Source organism: Bubalus bubalis, chromosome 3 (assembly GCF_019923935.1).
Source record: "Bubalus bubalis isolate 160015118507 breed Murrah chromosome 3, NDDB_SH_1, whole genome shotgun sequence".
Lineage (NCBI taxonomy): Eukaryota > Metazoa > Chordata > Mammalia > Artiodactyla > Bovidae > Bubalus > Bubalus bubalis.
In genome coordinates this window covers 140,816,063-140,834,510 of record NC_059159.1, presented here as the reverse complement: position 1 = coordinate 140,834,510, position 18,448 = coordinate 140,816,063, and the positions used below count along the sequence as shown (strand labels likewise).

General features: G+C 34.3%; 1 protein-coding gene across 7 annotated transcripts in view; it reads right to left on the bottom strand.

Annotated features, from left to right (window-relative positions):
• NAA35 (N-alpha-acetyltransferase 35, NatC auxiliary subunit) overlaps nt 1-18,448 on the bottom strand; it is an 89,736-nt gene that overhangs the window by 54,107 nt on the left and 17,181 nt on the right. For all 7 annotated transcript variants that reach the window (XM_006066836.3, XM_044940244.1, XM_006066834.3 and 4 more), the window contains 7 exons: nt 13,257-13,371; nt 12,398-12,472; nt 10,376-10,543; nt 2,475-2,541; nt 2,352-2,395; nt 1,068-1,118; nt 321-404 (listed from right to left, as the gene is read on the bottom strand). In XM_006066836.3, the coding sequence (XP_006066898.2) occupies nt 321-404; nt 1,068-1,118; nt 2,352-2,395; nt 2,475-2,541; nt 10,376-10,543; nt 12,398-12,472; nt 13,257-13,371 (604 nt within the window). The remainder of the gene's footprint in view (nt 1-320; nt 405-1,067; nt 1,119-2,351; nt 2,396-2,474; nt 2,542-10,375; nt 10,544-12,397; nt 12,473-13,256; nt 13,372-18,448) is intronic.

Below are 18,448 nucleotides of genomic sequence, written 5' to 3'. Positions count from 1 at the left end.
CTGAATGAAAGAAGAGCCTACCTAAAATTCTCATTTTTAATTTCTCAAATTAACTTCAAAGAAGCAATTTCAGCTTCTACTATATATCCACTAATAAGCAATACATTATTTTTATATCAACAACAGTCATGGATATGTTAAGGGCACAATGTAAAATTCATGTGCTTTCGGAGAAATCATCAGGGATATCCTGACATAAACACACCAAATGCTGAGTGCTTTGTATGTGTGCATATACATTCCAATAGAAAAGTCTCAGAACTACCAAAATCAAGCATTCCATCAAAAACAAAAACAATGAACAGATTAAATATCCTTACCTCTTTCTTAGTAAAGGCTATAAGCACTGTCAGTAACACTCGAGTAAATTTCACTCTGCTGAATACTGCTAAACATTGTTGGTGCTAAAAAAATTAGAAAGGACTAAAAGTTAAAAGATGCAAAGCCTTGTGAAAGAAACTTCATTTTAAAATACAGTATATTAAGTTCTAAATCTCAGTGTTAATACCTTACAAATAACTTCACTTAAAGGCTTTTAAATATCTGAAAATAAGCTGCATAAAACACAATAAAATGAAGCCTATTTTACTGAAACAGAAATATATAACAAAGGTTCTGTATCACAAGGACTGATTTTTTCCCAAGTCAGGAGTTACACTATTATTTCAAAACTGATTTAATTAGTATTTTTAAGAGGACTGATAGAAACATGCTTTAAGCAGAGACAGAAAATTTAGGATCTCAACAAAGGTTTGACAAATTTTGATATTATGTAAGTTCTTGACTTCTGCCAAGTTTTGGTGGATCATCTGGAAAAAAAAAAAAAATCATTTTTTCTTCCTACGTACCTCATAGGAATATTGAAGAACTCTGAAATCATGTATCTGAAAGAGTTGTATTATAATTCTATCAAACTAAATACAAGGGACATAAACTCCCTTGTAATGTCCAATTTTTAAAGAAATACCTTAAAAAGGGCTTCCATAAATTATAACGCAGTTCATAAAACTACAACATTAAGAGGCAGACTTCTCTGATATTATCTACCAGAAAATAAGTTCAATTACTTCTAGTTCAACTTCTGGGTCTCTTTCTTCTCCTTGTCGACTTCGAGTACTCTAAAATTTTAAAAAAGGTGAATTAAAACAAACACAAGCCTATAAAAGCATAAATTATGATTACACAAGGTAAAGGAATAAATTAATTTATTGAGTATACACTATAATCTATTTGGAGCAAATATTTGGAAGGAAAACGCTGTATCAATTATTTATTTACCTAATAGTACTATATATACTTAGTTCATTTTGATATAAAGATCACACAAAGGAAAAGGTCTTAAAAACAGCAAAAGCAAAACAATGAATAATATAAGCAAAAGCACATGGTACACAGTACTTCTTTCTTTTAAAAGATCTATTAACTGAAGTTCCTGATGTTCTCAAAACTAACCCAGAGAAAAGAAATGCGATCTTCCCAGAATCACATCATACGATCTTTACAGAATCACATCATAAAGTCACATGGTAAACACTGATCAGTTCTATACTAACACCAAAATCTTAATACATATGTTACATATGGTTGAGTATTCGGGCAAAACCTGAAGGCAATACCACACGAAGATCCGGTAGATCTGGGTTCTAGACCTGGAACTGACACTTAATAATGGCATGCCCTTAAGAAGACTGAAGACAGGTTACTTGCTGTTTTTGAGCTCTATTTTCTTCATTTGAAAGTGTAGTTTATTGCCTAATACACTGAATAACTGTAAATATCAAATAAGACAATAATGCAAAACTGTTTTGACAACCATGCTGTGATATATAAGTGTAAAAAAAATAATAGAAATATAATTTTTCATTTTCAATCTCTATCAGAACAAAATCATCCTGGTCATCTGGCCAAAGGGTGTCTGTCGCTCTTAGGTTTTTACCAGATTTGAGAAACTACTATTTATCCCACTCTTCTACTATGTTCTAGACACTGTCCTAACCATTAAAAATACAAAGGTGAAAGAGATAATCCTTACCTTTGAGGAATTTAAAACTCTAGCATCTTATGCTATTCTTAAAACAGCATACTAAAATTCTAAAACAGTGGCAAAAAATTGAAAAAATTTTAAATGGTTAAATTTTGAGTACTTGAAAGGAATATTAATTCATCAGCAACCACTCCAGTAGTCTTCAAACTCATTACCAAAAAAAAGGTATAGCATACATAAAGGAACCTGGTAGTCTTACCTAGCTATTTTTAATTTGCTTACTAGTTATTTGTAATTAGCTAAAGTTAACCTGACATTTAGAAGAATATAAATATCCTATACTAAAGAAAAGAGAAAGAAAATATACCTTTACTCTTCTTTGCATGTCATCCTCCACATCTTTTAGCATGCCTAGAAATAGAGACAATGATTTTAAGAGGAAACAAATTCAAATGTAAAACTTGTGAATTACCTTTATAAATGGTTTTACCTGTAACTCGAAGATCTGTCACACTGTTAGCCATTTTAAATCCATAAGTCATTGACTGAAAATCTTCCTATATAGAAAAGCAATAATTAGACCCTTGAATAGCAGCAAAACCTTTTATCATTTTTCTCTTACAAAATCACTATTTGCTAAAAGGAAATGGTAATAGAATGTCACCTCAATATCGCTATCATTCACCCAACTTTCTTTATAGTCATACCATGAAAACACCACATTCTAATGCTATCTCTATCCTCTTAATTTCAACTGTTTGATGACAAGGTTGCAAAATTTAGACAAGATTCTTCAAAACTTATGCATCTTTTCACACACTGTTAGGCTACAAAAGTTAAGCTTTTCAAACAGAATTACTCAAAGTGCCAGCAGAACTACATTCCCACTTCAACCCACTGTAAAGAAAAAAATGATTCAAATATGGGTTCCCACTCTCAAGATAATTTAAAACACTGCTGAGATATTAGCAAATTAAGTTGTTTGCTGGATCCACTATGAAGAGTTTAAGATCATCTGGCTGATTTTGGCTAAGAAGTTAAAAGCTTTAATACAGGAGTGTTTCTGCCATATTACAATTCTTATAAAATGTATAAAAAAAGTCTAATATAATGGAATAATAGACATTCACAGCAGTGGCCAGAACTGTAGAGAAATTTCCAGACTCAACAAAAACATCAGTAAGCCTGCAATTCATGTCAAACACTAAACCTTACAAAGAGAATGAAGTACAAACAAATATCCCAGTCTCAAAAGAACTCAGTAGAATTGTATGCCTCACGAGACTGGGTCTTTTCAGTCTCAGGTTGTATTACAGAGCTATAAACGTAGCTTCTGGATGAAGCTTATACTCTTATCTCTATTTGGACATCAAATAGGATTCTCAAATTGTACACGTGTAAATACGAACTTTCATAGTGTTTACCACATTCCTAAAAGGCACTCCTATCCATTCCATTATTCCAAGTAGGAGTGAAGAACCGCAGGAATCAGAACACAAATAATTTAGAAACAAAGGTGGTGGCATGCTTCAAAGATCATAAGGGGTGACAAGGACTAAGTCTAAGGTATGGTCACTAAAAAGATAAACCCTAAATGTTTCCTAAGAGAAAACAGGAGTCAAGAATCAGGATGTTAACACTGGAATTCTAAATCAGTGGAACAATGCCTTCAAAATTCAGAGGAAAATTATTTTCCAGCCTAGAAGTCTACTATAGCCAAACCATCGACCAGGTGAAAGGGCAGGGAAAACATTTTCAGACATACAAGGTCTCAAAGAAAAATCCCCTGTCTCCCCAAAGAAACTGGAGGTACTGAACAAGCAAGGTTATAAACTACGAACAATACAGGCATAAGATCCAGGTAACTAGGGATCTAAGAAAAAGAGAGGGAAATGGAATTTCCAGAAGAACAATGCAGAGAAACCTGGGATGACAGCTACGCAGGGGGGCTAGAAAGCAAATGAGCCAGCTAGAGAACAAAGAAGAATATTAAAAAAGAACTGTATATTACTGGATGTATATATACATGATAAAATATACAGATTATCTGATAGTTTAATAATAATGGGAAAGGAAGGAGAAGGACACAGAAAACTAAGCAAACTCAAAAGAAATAGTAGTTACTGCCTTTAAGGAAAAAAAATTTGTATGAGTAAAAGAAGCATACACTACTCTGGCTCATCTGTCATTAATATTTATACAGTCACAATAATATCTGTAGTGAATAATTTAACATAAACTGAATTATTATTTGGAGTGAGGGAGAAAGTAATATATGAATGCTAAGTATACACTAAAAATTTGATGCTATACACTACCTAAAGGTTGATAAATTCTTAAACCTAGAAACTAGAATATTAGCCTATTATACAGAAATATGGCAACTGTAGGAAAAAGCTAAAAGAATTGATTATTATGAATGGATAAAGAAAGAGGAAAGCACTGTAATTTTTCATTATACACTTTGTGGGCTATAGAGAAGAAAAAACAGTGGCCAGATTCAGACATTTGCAAGGTAAAAGAATCTGGATGTAGGAGGTTAAAAAAAAAAAAAAAAAGTAATCAAAGATAACACTAAAGACATCATTTTGCAAGACAGAGGAAAAGCCATTTGATAGGGGAACTGTGGTTCCCATTTTGCACATGAGCAACATATTAAAAGAAATTTCTTTGGGCAAATGAGAATGTCTTCAGTTTAGGAGTAAAAACAAAGCAGAGACATAATACATAATCATTAGGAACTTCAGAAGCATCCATTTCAAACAAATTATTTGTTGATTTTAAGTCATTCATTATTTATTCATTACCAGGCCTCTAAAGGATTTTACTAGGCAATTAACTTTTTTTAAATTACCAAACTGAGACAAATTCATCTGAACTATCTGAAAAGTTTAACAAAACAAGAAAAATATCTTTCCAGCCTAGGAACTAACTTTTGTTTCTCCTGTTTTAGTTTTATATCATTGGTTACACTGTGTGCTGCCTTCTTAATCTTTTAAAGTATGCATTTTCCCATGATAGTAGATACTGTCATCTCTCTATATTCATTACACATAATCATTATTATATATGATACAGTAAGCACAGTTTATTTCAACCATAACCCTAATGGTCGTCTTTTGATCAACACCAATTTTCACTATTAAAAACTCTGATTAATGTATTTGGGCATTAAGTGTCCATATGCCTAATAATTTCTTTAAGGCTGAGTTCTAAAGGTGAACTAACTAGTTTAAATGGTTATCAATAAGTTTAAAACTTTTGATATATACACTGCTAAATTGTTTTCCAAAGCAGCTATGTTAATGCATACTCTCACTAGTAAAATATATATTCTTATTTTAAATACTGTGTAGATGAAAAGTGAACTAATTATTAGATTTTCTTGGATTACACTGAGCCTAAATTTTTTAAATGTTATGATCATTTGATAACCTTCCTCTATGAATAAGCTATTTATTTTACTACCATTTATTCATTTGGGTTTTACTCTCATCTTTATTTGAATGGGATTTTAATACACCAAAACTGATTTTTTTTTGTACTTTTCCTAAGAATTTTTTCTATCAGCTTTTTTCCTGTTAGTCCTTTTCTTTAGGATTTCTTTCATTTCTTACTAAGTCCTTCATCCAGAGAGTATGCAGAAATTTGAACTGAAAAAATTATAAAAATTTTTTGTTTACTTAGAAAGTAATACAGGTATATAATAAAAATTACAATACAAACAAGTATATACTTTGATCCTCAATACCTTAGTTATTTTCTTGTGTATGATGATTTAACTAACTACCTCTTCTTAAAAAAAGAACAAAAATGGTAGCAAGCTACACATGCTTTTCTATACCAAACATATTTTACATTAATTTGGAGATCTAATTTGTTTAAGTAAGCCTACCCCCTCCTTTGTAAAGGGCGCAAAACACTTACTTGGCAGTAAGTGAGGGTAGTGTCATTTAACGTCTTGTACTGATGGACATTAGTTTCCAGACTTTAGTTAATACAAACACTACAACTAATGTCCTTGAACATAGATCTTTGGCGATAAGCTTGAATATATTTATAGGCTAAATTCCTAAAACTGAAACTGATGAAACAAGACAAGCATTTTAAATCATAGATAGTACCAAACTACCCTTTTAAAAAGTTGTAGAATTTACACTCCCATCAAAAATGCATGAATCTTTGTTTATAGTACAATCCTGTCCTAACTAATAAATGTGGAAAGAGTGCTGGAATTCAAAATCATCATTTTAAAGTCAACACACTAAGATTAGTCCAAGCAAGTACTGGGAATGGATACTATATATATATATATATATATATATATATATATATATATATGGAGAGATTTTTAATAAGCAGGATATTTACGTGATCTTAAAGAGTTTCCCTACATATTGCTTACTATATACACAAGATTAAAAACAGTAACCATGAAAATGTGAACTGGTGCAGGCCCTATGGAAAACAGTATGGAAGCGTCTCAAAATAACTAAAAGCAGAGTTGCCATGTGATCCTGCTATCCCACTCCTGGCCATATATCTAGACAAAACTATAATTCAAAACACACAGGCACCCCAATGCTCACTGCAGCACTATTTACAATGGCCAAGACAAGGAAACAACATAAATATCCATTGACAGAGGAATGGATAAAGAAGATGCAGTGTGTGTGTATGTCTGTGTATATATACACACATACACACATATATATGCACAATGGAATAAGATTCAGCCATAAAAAAGAATGGAATACCATTTGCAACAATATGCATGGACCTAGAGATTATCTAACCAAGTGAAGTAAATCAGAAAAGACAAATACCAAATGATGTCACTTATAAGTGAAATCTAAGATATGACACAAATGAACTTATATATGAAAGATAAACAGACTCACAGACATAGAAAACAGTTTCATGGTTACCAAGGAGGGCAGGGGAGGGATGGACTGGGACTGTGGGATTAGCAGATGCAAACTATTATACACAGGACAGATAAACAACAAAGTCCTATTGTCTAGCACAGGGAACTATATTCAATATCCTGTGATAAACCATAAAAGAAAATAATATGAAAAAGAATGTGTATATACATGTATAACTGTATAAATGCATCACTATGATGTGTAGCAGAAACTGACACAGCAATGTAAATAAACTACACATCAATAATTTTTTTTTTTAAAGTAACCATATGGTAACAGAAAGCACCTTGATGGGGTGAAAAAGTCACATTACCATGGAGGGACAAATGGACACTCTATGTCTCAGATATGAAACCATAAAAAGGACACATTATTACTCATATCATATTCCAGCCAGGACTGCATAATATAAATCTAATCATGAGGAAAGAGTAGACAAGCCCCAAGTAAGGAACATTCTATTAAATAAGGAAAGCAGGAGAGGGCTGTGTTTTCCAAAAATACCAATGTCATTAGAGACAAAGGATGAGGAACTGTTGTAAACTAAAGGACACTAAAGAGATATGCAACTAGACGTAGGACATGATCCTAGACTGGATCCCACACTGTAGGGAAAAAACACTAAGGACGTTACTAAGTCAACTGACAGAGAATATGGGTAGGTAGTGGACTGGTATCATAGATTTGCTGAGGTAGATCATTGCACTGTAGCTGTGTATGAGCGTGTCCTTTTCCTTACGAGGTGCTTATTGACGTGTCTCAGTGAAGTGAAGTAGCTCAGTCGTGTCCGACTCTTTGCAACCCCGTGGCCTGTAGCCTACCAGGCTCCTCCCTCCATGGGATTCTCTAGGCAAGAATACTGGAGTGGATTGCCATTTCCTTCTCCAGGGGATCTTCCTGACCCAGGGATCGAACCAGGGTCTCCCGCATTGCAGGCAGACGCTTTAATCTCTCAGCCACCAGGGAAGCCTCAGAGAAGATCAAAATGTACACAGCTCACTCGCCAATAGTTCAGAAAAAGATACATATATACATACATACATGAAAGAAAAAGTGAAAAATGACATGATAGGTTAACAGCAACTGAATCTGAGTGTTCTTGGTGCTATCGCTGTTAACTGCTGTTATTTGGAAAACATTTCCAAATCAACTAAAATTTTTTAAAGTTAAAAAAAAAAAGGAAAACAATGACTATTCATATCCCCCCCACACACACATCCCCCTAGCATGTCAGTGCCTATTATAGGTAAAAAAAAATGGTATCTCACAGTTTTAATTTGCGTTTCTAACATGAGGTTAAACATCTTACACTTAATGGCCATTTTATTTCTATAAACTGCCTTCTGATTTTTAAGCAAATTTTATATCTAAAATATTTTCTCTCTCTACAATTTACTTTGATGTTGTTATAAACTGAATGTTTGTGCCCCCCTCCCACTCCCAAATTAATATATGAAGTTCTAATGCCCAATGTGATAGCAATTGGAGGTGGAGCCTTTGGGAGAGTTCTTTAACAACGAGTTGCAAGGCTTAAAAAAATAAAAAAGAGAGGGAACCTACAGACTGAGACTTAAGACATATCAACCAACTGCAATAGACTGACTGGGTGCCCTCAAAATTTATGTTGAAACAACCTCCAACATGATAGTGCTGGGTGATGGATCCTTTAGAAGGTCCATGAGGGTGGGACCCTCATAAATGAGATTCAGTCAGTCACTCAGTCATGTCCGACTCTTTGCGACCCCATGAACTGCAGCACGCCAGGCCTCCCTGTCCATCAAAAACTCCCAGAGTTCACTCAAACTCACGTCCATTGAGTCGGTGATGCCATCTAGCCATCTCATCCTCTGTCGTCCCCTTCTCCTTCTGCCCCCAATCCCTCCCAGTATCAGAGTCTTTTCCAATGAGTCAACTCTTCACATGAGGTGGCCAAAGTACTGGAGTTTCAGCTTTAGCATCATTCCTTCCAAAGAACACCCAGGACTGATCTCCTTTAGAATGGACTGGTTGGATCTCCTTGCAGTCCAAGGGACTCTCAAGAGTCTTCTCCAACACCACAGTTCAAGAGCATCAATTCTTTAGCACTCAGCTTTCTTCACAGTCCAACTCTCACATCCATACATGACCACTGGAAAAACCATAGCCTTGACTAGACGGACCTTTGTTGGCAAAGTAATATCTCTGCTTTTGAATATGCTATCTACGCTGGTCATAACTTTACTTCCAAGGAGTAAGCGTCTTTTAATTTCATGGCTGCAATCACCATCTGCAGTGATTTGGGAGCCCCCAAAAATAAAATCTGACACTGTTTTCACTGTTTCCCCATCTATTTCCCATGAAGTGATGGAACCAGATGCCATGATCTTAGTTTTCTGAATGCTGAGCTTAGTGTCCTTATAAAAGAGACTCCAGAGAACTCCCCATCCCTCCTTCTGCCTTGTGAGGCCATAGTTAAAAGAGGAACCAGGAAGCAGGCCCTCACCAGGCACCAAATCTGCTGATGCCTTGATCCTAGATTTCTCAGCCTCCAGAACTATGAGAGATAAATAATTGTTCGTAAGCCATCCCAGGCTATGGTCTTCTGTTATGGCAACATAAATGGACCAAGGCAGATGTAAAATGCTGATCAAGTAAGTTTCAAGGGTGCCAACCAATTATTCCAGAACTATTTGGTAAATAAACCCTTTCTCTGTCCCACTGATTTTTAATGTCCTTTTGGGAATACTTAAAATAATTTGTGTGTCTCTTCTCATTTTTTAACTCAAACTAATCTTTTAAAAAATTCCATCCAAATGTTAAAGATTTTCTACCTGTATCAGCTCAAATATATAGCTGAATAACCAATGAGTGTTTAAGAAATACCTAGTATTTCATAAACAACTCATAAGCCACACATTTAAATGTGGAACTCACATTAGGCGTATACTTAGCTATTATTCTCACATATATAATGTAAATTTAGAAAAGCTTTACACCCTGAACCATTGCTGGAGCCTAAGATATTTATTCTGGATCAGTAACAGTGTGAAAAAGAAATTTAACGGTTTCAACAAATGAAAGAAACAAAATTAACTTAGTTTCAAATGCTATCACATCTCCCCTTAAAATACACAGAGTCTATAATCTTTTTTTTTAATGATAAATGGAAAAATCTTTCTATGACTAAAACGTAAAACACTTCCTCAGTTTGAGGTACTAAGTGGAAGAAAATGTTTATACTCTAAACTATTCTTCATAACTTTTGTTTTCCTTTCCCTTCCTCCAAAGACTGAAATTAACTTTTATAATTTATAAGAGACTTAAGGGACAAGCTTATCTCTTCTATTTTCTTTGTGAATCCCCACAACATCCAGAATAAGTATCTCTGTACATAATGAATATTCAATGAATGGTACTGACAGAATACATATTAAGATGAAGGTGGCCAATGAGTTTCAGGAATTCTTAAATAACAAAATCTTACCTCTTCAAAAACAGCAGCTTTATTTACTTTTTCCCTTGCAATGTCACAGATTTTCAAGATACCCAGAGCAAAAGCTTTCATGGCAGGATCTTCTATAAAATCTGGATTATGAATGTAAAGGCACGTAAATACTGTCTGTGCCAAGGAATGGCCTTCTAACCATGTTATCTATAAAGAAATAAAAGAATGCACAAGTCTGAAAAGTCTGATTCAACAAAGGCCAGACACAGGCCCAAATAAATATGATTAGTCACAAGATTTAAAAGAGGATTAAAAGGAAGATCAGAAAAGAAAAGCGTCTGAATCCACTTTCATTGACCAAAGTCTTCCAAGAATTAAAAATATGATTACCCAAAAGTTATAGATATGGAAAGCATTCTTTTATTATATAATTCAGTTTGCAAAATATTTAGAAATTAATGAAATTAGAGTCCCTCCTTACTTCATATCCAAACACTATTAATTCTATTACAATGTAGTAAATAAAAACCCATGAAATTAAGGAATTCACAATTTTAGAGCCAACCAGGTTCTTAAGCCATTCATTCAACTCTTCTTTTTCATCCGAACTACTACTAATCCAGTCAAGAGATTCATATCACACCTAGATTACCACAAGAAACTAGCCAACTTTTTTCCTGCCTCCCACCTCTACTTCAATACTCCCAATAAGAAGGATCATTCTAAAGCACAAAAATAATCATGCAATACTATTCTACTGAGTGACTACCATGGGCCAAGTACCCTGAGCTAGAAGCCAGAAGAACTGCAACCAAAACTGAGTAATCTATGATATTTGAGTACTATGCTAGGTATTTTGCATGTATCTTATCTCATTTTTTCCCTAACACTTTGAGAAAGGTGGTGTTTTTCTCATCTTACATATAAAGAAATAGCATAAGCAATTTGCCCGTGTTTATTCTAATTTCTACTTAGTCTAAGAATTCTGCAATAGAGCAAGAAAACTACTACATTATAAAATGAGAAATGCACATGAAAACTGCTCTAATTAAAATGCATATTTTGTATTACTAGTGTGCAGAAGACTCTCCAGACTAAAAACTGTCTGCCTATTAAAGTCCAAACTTAGATACAGCCCCAATACTCTCATAGAACTGTTCCTCAACTTTGACACAAATCCTCCATCTTGCCCCCTTTTAGCCTATTCTACTACAATTACAAATGGCCAAAGGGTAATAAAAATATTTCTGAGGGAAAGAGCTTTGGAGGAAGAAGGATCAGGATTCTCACTATGCCCCTTCCAGGCAAATAGTAGGCAAATAGGTAAGAATGATACCAGAGCGCTCACAGAGCTGATGTAAAAGACCAAAGTAAAAAATATACACATAAAACACATAACAGAAATACTTCATACACACTGGTAATCAATGAATATTTTACCAGACACACAAATGAAGACATTTTACATTATGTCTAAAGATAATGATTTAATATCAACTTTACAAAAGAAAGGGACACTCAGAAAGTGGGGGTGGGGTGGGGGAGAAGAGCAGTACACATGAGAGTTTTCCCACAATTAAACCACATTGTCTAGGAAGACAATCTATCCAGTACACATATATAAATAAATAAATAAAATTCCTCATAGTATAAAATGGTCGGTTTACTTCAATTTTCCCTAGAATAGGAAAAAAATTTCTTCAAAGCCAATCCAAAACTCTCTTTGGTTAAATATCATGCTTACTTACAGAACCTTTAAATTACAGATTTGTTTTCCTGGGTACCGTGAGAATAGAAAAGGTACTTTGGATAATGGCTGTATATTATTATCTTTCTTGGAAAGAAAATATCCTTCCAGAAGATGAGAACGTAAAATCACCCAGATGAAAAGATAAAATAGCTGCTTCCTAGAGCATAACTTAGCCTAATAATCTTACATACATCTTACTAGGCCAAGAATTATATATATTTCATATTCAGTGATGGTGTATATACTTTCAAACTGAAATTCAAGTAAGCCACAGCTCTAAAATTAACAAATAGTGCTATCTTAACTCTTACCAAACAGCAAAAGCATGTATCCATTATCCCTATCAATTCAGGCAAGGTGAGGTCTTTAATTTTTATGGTGCCATCCTAAAAGAAAGGGGAAATATGACATATAAGCTTTTTAAAAATGTATGGTTATTATGTACAGTAAATATTTTAAAGTATAAATTCTAAGAAAACTCTATCTCATCATCTGATAAAACTAAGGGGCCAAATTAACTCTGTATTCTTAAAAATAATGTATCTTAAGTAAGTCAATACTAAAAATAAAAGCCTAATATGAAATAGAATAAAGGCCTTTATAAAAAAATGAGTCAAACTAACAAATATTTAAAAAGCACAGTTAAAATTAGTTTTGAACTTTAATAAATATGAAGCATTTTAATGAACTGAAACTATTTACAAAGAAAAAAAATTTTTTTTCATTTTCCTTAAAATGATGTATGTCATAAATTTTTTAACAGTTTCCACTTATTTAACATATCTTTCTTCAAAAAATATGCAAAATTAAACTCTGAGGCAACTATGAATGAACTTCTAAATCAATTCTCATTGAGTAAATTTCTAGTTCACTACAAGCATTTTACTTAATATATTTATAGTTAAAATTTAATCCTTAATCAATTACCTTGGTATTTATACTCAAAACACTTTCAAATATTAATTAAAAAAATGCATGCATATACAAATTTAGAACAAGCTTTTAATGAGACCTTTGTTAAAACTTCCACAGACAGATAACTAACTTGTTTACATAGCCGAGATGCATTTAGGAAAATTTGATATACTAAGTTTGATTTCCATTATTAATCAAAATGTTTTAACATATGAATAACAAATAATAAAACACAAAAGGCACAATGGTAACAACCTTGATAGCTTGTTCAAAATTGAGAACTTTTCGATTAACTTGGTTTCCAATCATGCCAGCATCCATCTTGGGATCCATCATTTCAATGGCAGACATGGCTTCAAAAAGACCAAATCTGCAATAAAAAAAAATTGACTCTACAAATTATATTTGAACGAATAAGCTTATCCAGATTCCCACAATGGTACAAAAATCATTACAGTATTGAATACTTCAAATAACTACCCTATTCTAGGTATTTAGTCTCCACAACTTGCTATCACTTCTATTTCAATTAAATAATCCTCCTTCAACATAAAATTCCTTCCATGTGCTTGTCACTCAAATCATTTTACATGCACTATAGGAAAAGAATTAAAAGAAAAGCTGTTTTTCATTCTTCCTTCAAAAACTCTGCACATTAGAAGATTTTGGGGAAAAAAGAGATCAACTGATCAGCAATGGATTTCATTTTGCCTTCTTTATTTAACACTTAGAAAGGTATGTTTGGAATAATCATTATCAAATATAACTTGCAGGTATTTTTCATTTTCTTTACATCTTGAAAGTCTAAAAATCTGGCACATCACCATCTATAATGCCCAAAGTTTTGGCAATTACATAAGGAAAAAAAAAAAGAAATCCTGATGGTCTGGTATTAGTGGCTTATTAACTGTGATACAGTATGGCCTGAACAGTTAGTATATCTTTAATTGAGATATGAAAAATGAAGAACCTAAAAGAAAGTATGATTGGCCATCAAGCTATTGCCTTTCTAATTTGCTTAGTCTAAGCCAATAGATTACTAGGAAAATAAAAGAGATCTATATATGTTACACTACATCATTTCTCTCAGAAAAGCAGCAGCAGTAAGATATTAAGAAAAATAAATGGGATCCAATCAAACTTACAAGCTTTTGCACAGCAAAGGAAACCAAAAACAAAATGAAACAAAACATCAACAAAACAAAAAGACAACCTACCGAATGGGAAATAATATTTGCAAATGATGCAACCAAAAAGGGCTTAATTTCCAAAACACAAATAGCTTATACATCTCAACAACAATAAAAACTATCCAACTGAAAAACGGGCAGAAGACCTACTTAAACATTTCTACAAAGAAGAAATACAAATGGCCCATAGGCACATGAAAGAGATGCTCAACACTGCTAACTAGTGATTTTCAAATGAAAACTACAAGATATCACCTCACACCAGTCAGAATGGCCATCATTAAAAACTCTACAAACAACAAATGCTATAGAGGCTATAAAACAAAAGGAACCTTCCTGCAGTGTTGGTGGGAATGTAAATTGGTACGTTAAGTATGGTAAGCAAGTATGTAAGAAAGTTGGTACATAAATATGTAAATATGCAAAACAGTATGGAGGTTACTGAGAAAACTAAAAGCAGAATTACCCTATAACCCAGCAACCCCACTCCTGGGATATATCCAGACAAAACTTTAATTCAAAGATACACGCAGCCCTTTATTCACAGCAGCACTAGTCACAATAGCCAAGATATGGAAACAGCCTACATATTTACTGACAGATAAATGAATAAAGAACATGTGGTACATATATTAGCTTGGTGGAAAAGTAACTGTGGTTTTGCATTGCTGAACTTTCCTGTTTAAAGTTCAACAGCATATTAAAAAACAGAAACACTACTTTGCCAACAAAGGTCCGTCTAGTCAAGGCTATTGTTTTTCCAGTGGTCATGCATGGATATGAGAGTTGGACTGGGAAGAAAGCTGAGCGCCGAAGAATTGATGCTTTTGAACTGTGGTGTTGGAGCAGACTCTTGAGAGTCCCTTGGACTGCAAGGAGATCCAACCAGTCCATCCTAAAGGAAAACAGTCCTGAATAGTCATTGGAAGGACTGATGCTGAAGCTGAAACTCCAATACTTTGGCCACCTAATGGGAAAAACTGACTCACTGGAAAAGACCCTGATGCTGGGAAAGATTGAAGGCAGTAGGAGAAGGGGACAACAGAGAATGAGATGGTTGGATGGCATCACCGACTCAATGGACATGAGTTTGAGTAAACTCCAGGAACTAGTGATGAACAGGGAAGCCTGGTACGCTGCAGTTCATGAAGTCACAAAGAGTCGGATGTAACTAAGCGACTGAACTGAACTGAACTGATGCTATTGAAATTTGCTGATACTAGAAAATATTCTTAAATAAATGTGATTATGTTATACATCATTTTAATGCACACTTCTCACTTTGCATTTTTTTGCTAATGACTTATTACTTGATGTTTATTTTATATGTAATTTAGACTAGGGAAATGATGTTAAGACATAAAGAAAATCTGAGCTATTTTCTTATTTGAGTTCAAAATGGGTGGTAAAGCAGAGGAGACAACTTGCAACATCGACAACGCAGTTGGCCCATGAACTGATAACAGATGTACAGTACAGTGGTGGTTCAAGAAGTTTTGCAAAGGAGATGAGAGCCTTGAGGTTGAGAAGCACAGTGGCTGGCAGTTGGAAGTTGACAGCTAGCAACTGAGAGCATCATCGAAGCTGATTCTCTTACAATTATACGAGAAGTTGCTGAAGAACTCAACGTCGACCATGCTATGGTGGTTTGGCATTTGAAGCAAACTGGGAAGGTGAAAAAGCTCGATAAGTGGGTGTCTCAGGAGCTGACCAAAAATAAAAAAAATCAGCATTCTTAAGTGTTATCTCCTTTTATTCTGTGCAACAACAACGATCGGATTGTGATGTGCTACAAAAAGTCGACTGTATACAACTTCCAATGATGACCAGCTCAGTGGTTGAGAAGAAGCTCCAAAGTACTTTGCAAAGCCAAATCTGTACCAAAAAAAGGTCACCGTCACTGTTTGGCAGTCTGCTGCCAGTCTGATCCACGAGCGCTTCCTGAATCCCAGTGAAACCATTACATCTGTGAAGTATGCTCAACCAACTGATGAGATGCACCAAAAACTGCAACACCTGCAGCCAGCACTAGTCAACAGAATGGGGCCACTTTTTCTCCACAATGCCTGACCACACATCATACAACCAATGTTTCACAAGTTGAAGGAACCGGGCTACAAAGTTTTGCCTCATCCACCATATTCATTTGACCTTTTGCCAATTGACTACCACTTCTTCAAGCATCTCTACAACTTTTTGCAGGGAAAATGCTTCTGCAACCAGCAGGAGGCTTTCCAAATTTTGCTGAGTCCCAAAGCACGGATTTTTATGCTACAGAAATAAACTTATTTCTCATTGGCAAAAATGTGTTGATTGTAATGGTTTCTATTTTCATGAGTAAAGATATGTTTGAACCGAGTTATAATGCTTTAAAATTCATGGTCTGAAACTGCAATTACTTTTTCACCAACCTAATACAATGGATTACTGCTAAGGCATGTAAGTCGTGTCCGACTCTGTGAGACCCCATAGACGGCAGCCCACCAGGCTCCTCCGTCCCCGGGATTCTCCAGGCAAGAACATTGGAGTGGGTTGCCATTTCCTTCTCCAATGCATGAAAGTGGAAAGTGAAAGGGAAGTCACTCAGTCGTGTCCGACTCCTAGCGACCCCATGGACTGCAGCCTAGCAGGCTCCTCTGTCCATGGGATTTTCCAGGCAAGAGTACTGGAATGGGGTGCCATTGTCTTCTCCGATCAGATACTATAAACCTGTATTAATTAAAGGCATTCTAGCATACACAGATCAAGAGAAAACAATCTAAATCCATGCAGATTTATGTAATCCATGTAATTCCATGTAAGAATTACAGATGATAAAGATGGAATTTCAATTAGTGGAAAATCAGGGCATTAGTCAATCAATACTATTAAGATAAGTGGTTAACTATCATGAAAAAGTGAAATCTTTGATTTACACAATTAAAAACAAACCCCAGGCAGATTTACGTTCTAAACCTAAGACAAACAAATGAACAAAAATTTTTCAATAATTTACAAAGCTATGAAGAAAAAAGTTGGGTTACTCCAGCTGTGTAAAATATTAAAAAATTACATGCAACAATAAACTTGTCAGTTAAAATACAGACAATTATCTGGGGGAAATACTTTTAATACAGGCTATTTTGAAAAAGTTAGTATACAGAAAATACAACTAATTCATACAAATGTTTGTTGTTGTTTTAGTTACTAAGTCATGTTCGATTCTTCTGCAACCCCATCAACTACAACCTGCCAGGCTCTTCTGTCTATGAGATTTCCCAGGCAAGAATACAGAAGTGCGTTGCCATTTCTTTCTCCAGTGGGTCTTGCTGACCCAGGGATCGAACTTGTATCTTCTACATTGGCTGGTGGATTCTTTACCACTGAGCCACATGGGAAGCCCAACTCATAAAAATATGAAAAGGCAAATAATCAGAAGAAAAGTAGGCAAAGGACATAAATGAACAATTAAAAGAGAAAATATAAACTATTAATATGAATAAAAATTAAAATGTAATCAAGTAATGCAAAACAAAATGATGGTTTTTTGGGGGGAGGAGTAAGGAAAATTTTAAAAAGCAAGCATACTCTCATATACTGTTGGTGTGTAAACTGATAAAGCCTTTTGTGAGGGAAATTTGGCTGACTCCATTAAAATCCATTCATTTGATTTCTAGGCTTCTGTCTTCAAAATTATCTGCACATATTTATGTATAAAGCAGTTGAATAAACTAAATTTACACTTAATTTTTCAATTTTCCCACGCTACCAATAAATGCTGCAATCTGAAAGTCCATTAATAGGGATACCATGAACAAATTATGATAGTCATTTTATAAAATAAAAAGCAATTTTAAAATGAACAAGGTAGAACTATTACATACTAAAATGGAAAGAACTCTAGGATGTAGTGAATGGGAAAGAAATCTGCAGTACAATACAGTCGACCCCTTCTATCCACAGTGGATTGGCTCCAGACACCTTGGCAGATGCTGGAGCCCTTTACATAAAACTGCATAGTTGAATACTGCTCCGTATATCCCCATTTGCAACTAACTAGTTTTATAACAATGACTATCCAGACAAGGAGCAGAGACTGTGTGGGGGAAAAGGTATCATGGGAAGTTTTGCTTCATCCCTAATGTTTAAATCTGTTAAAATACAAAGTATCCATTTATTACTATATGAAAACAACTAAAGAAAAGTTGTTATGGGCACAATTAAAACCCTAGATCAATAAGATATTTGTCTAATTAGTAACACTGCCATAGAAACTAT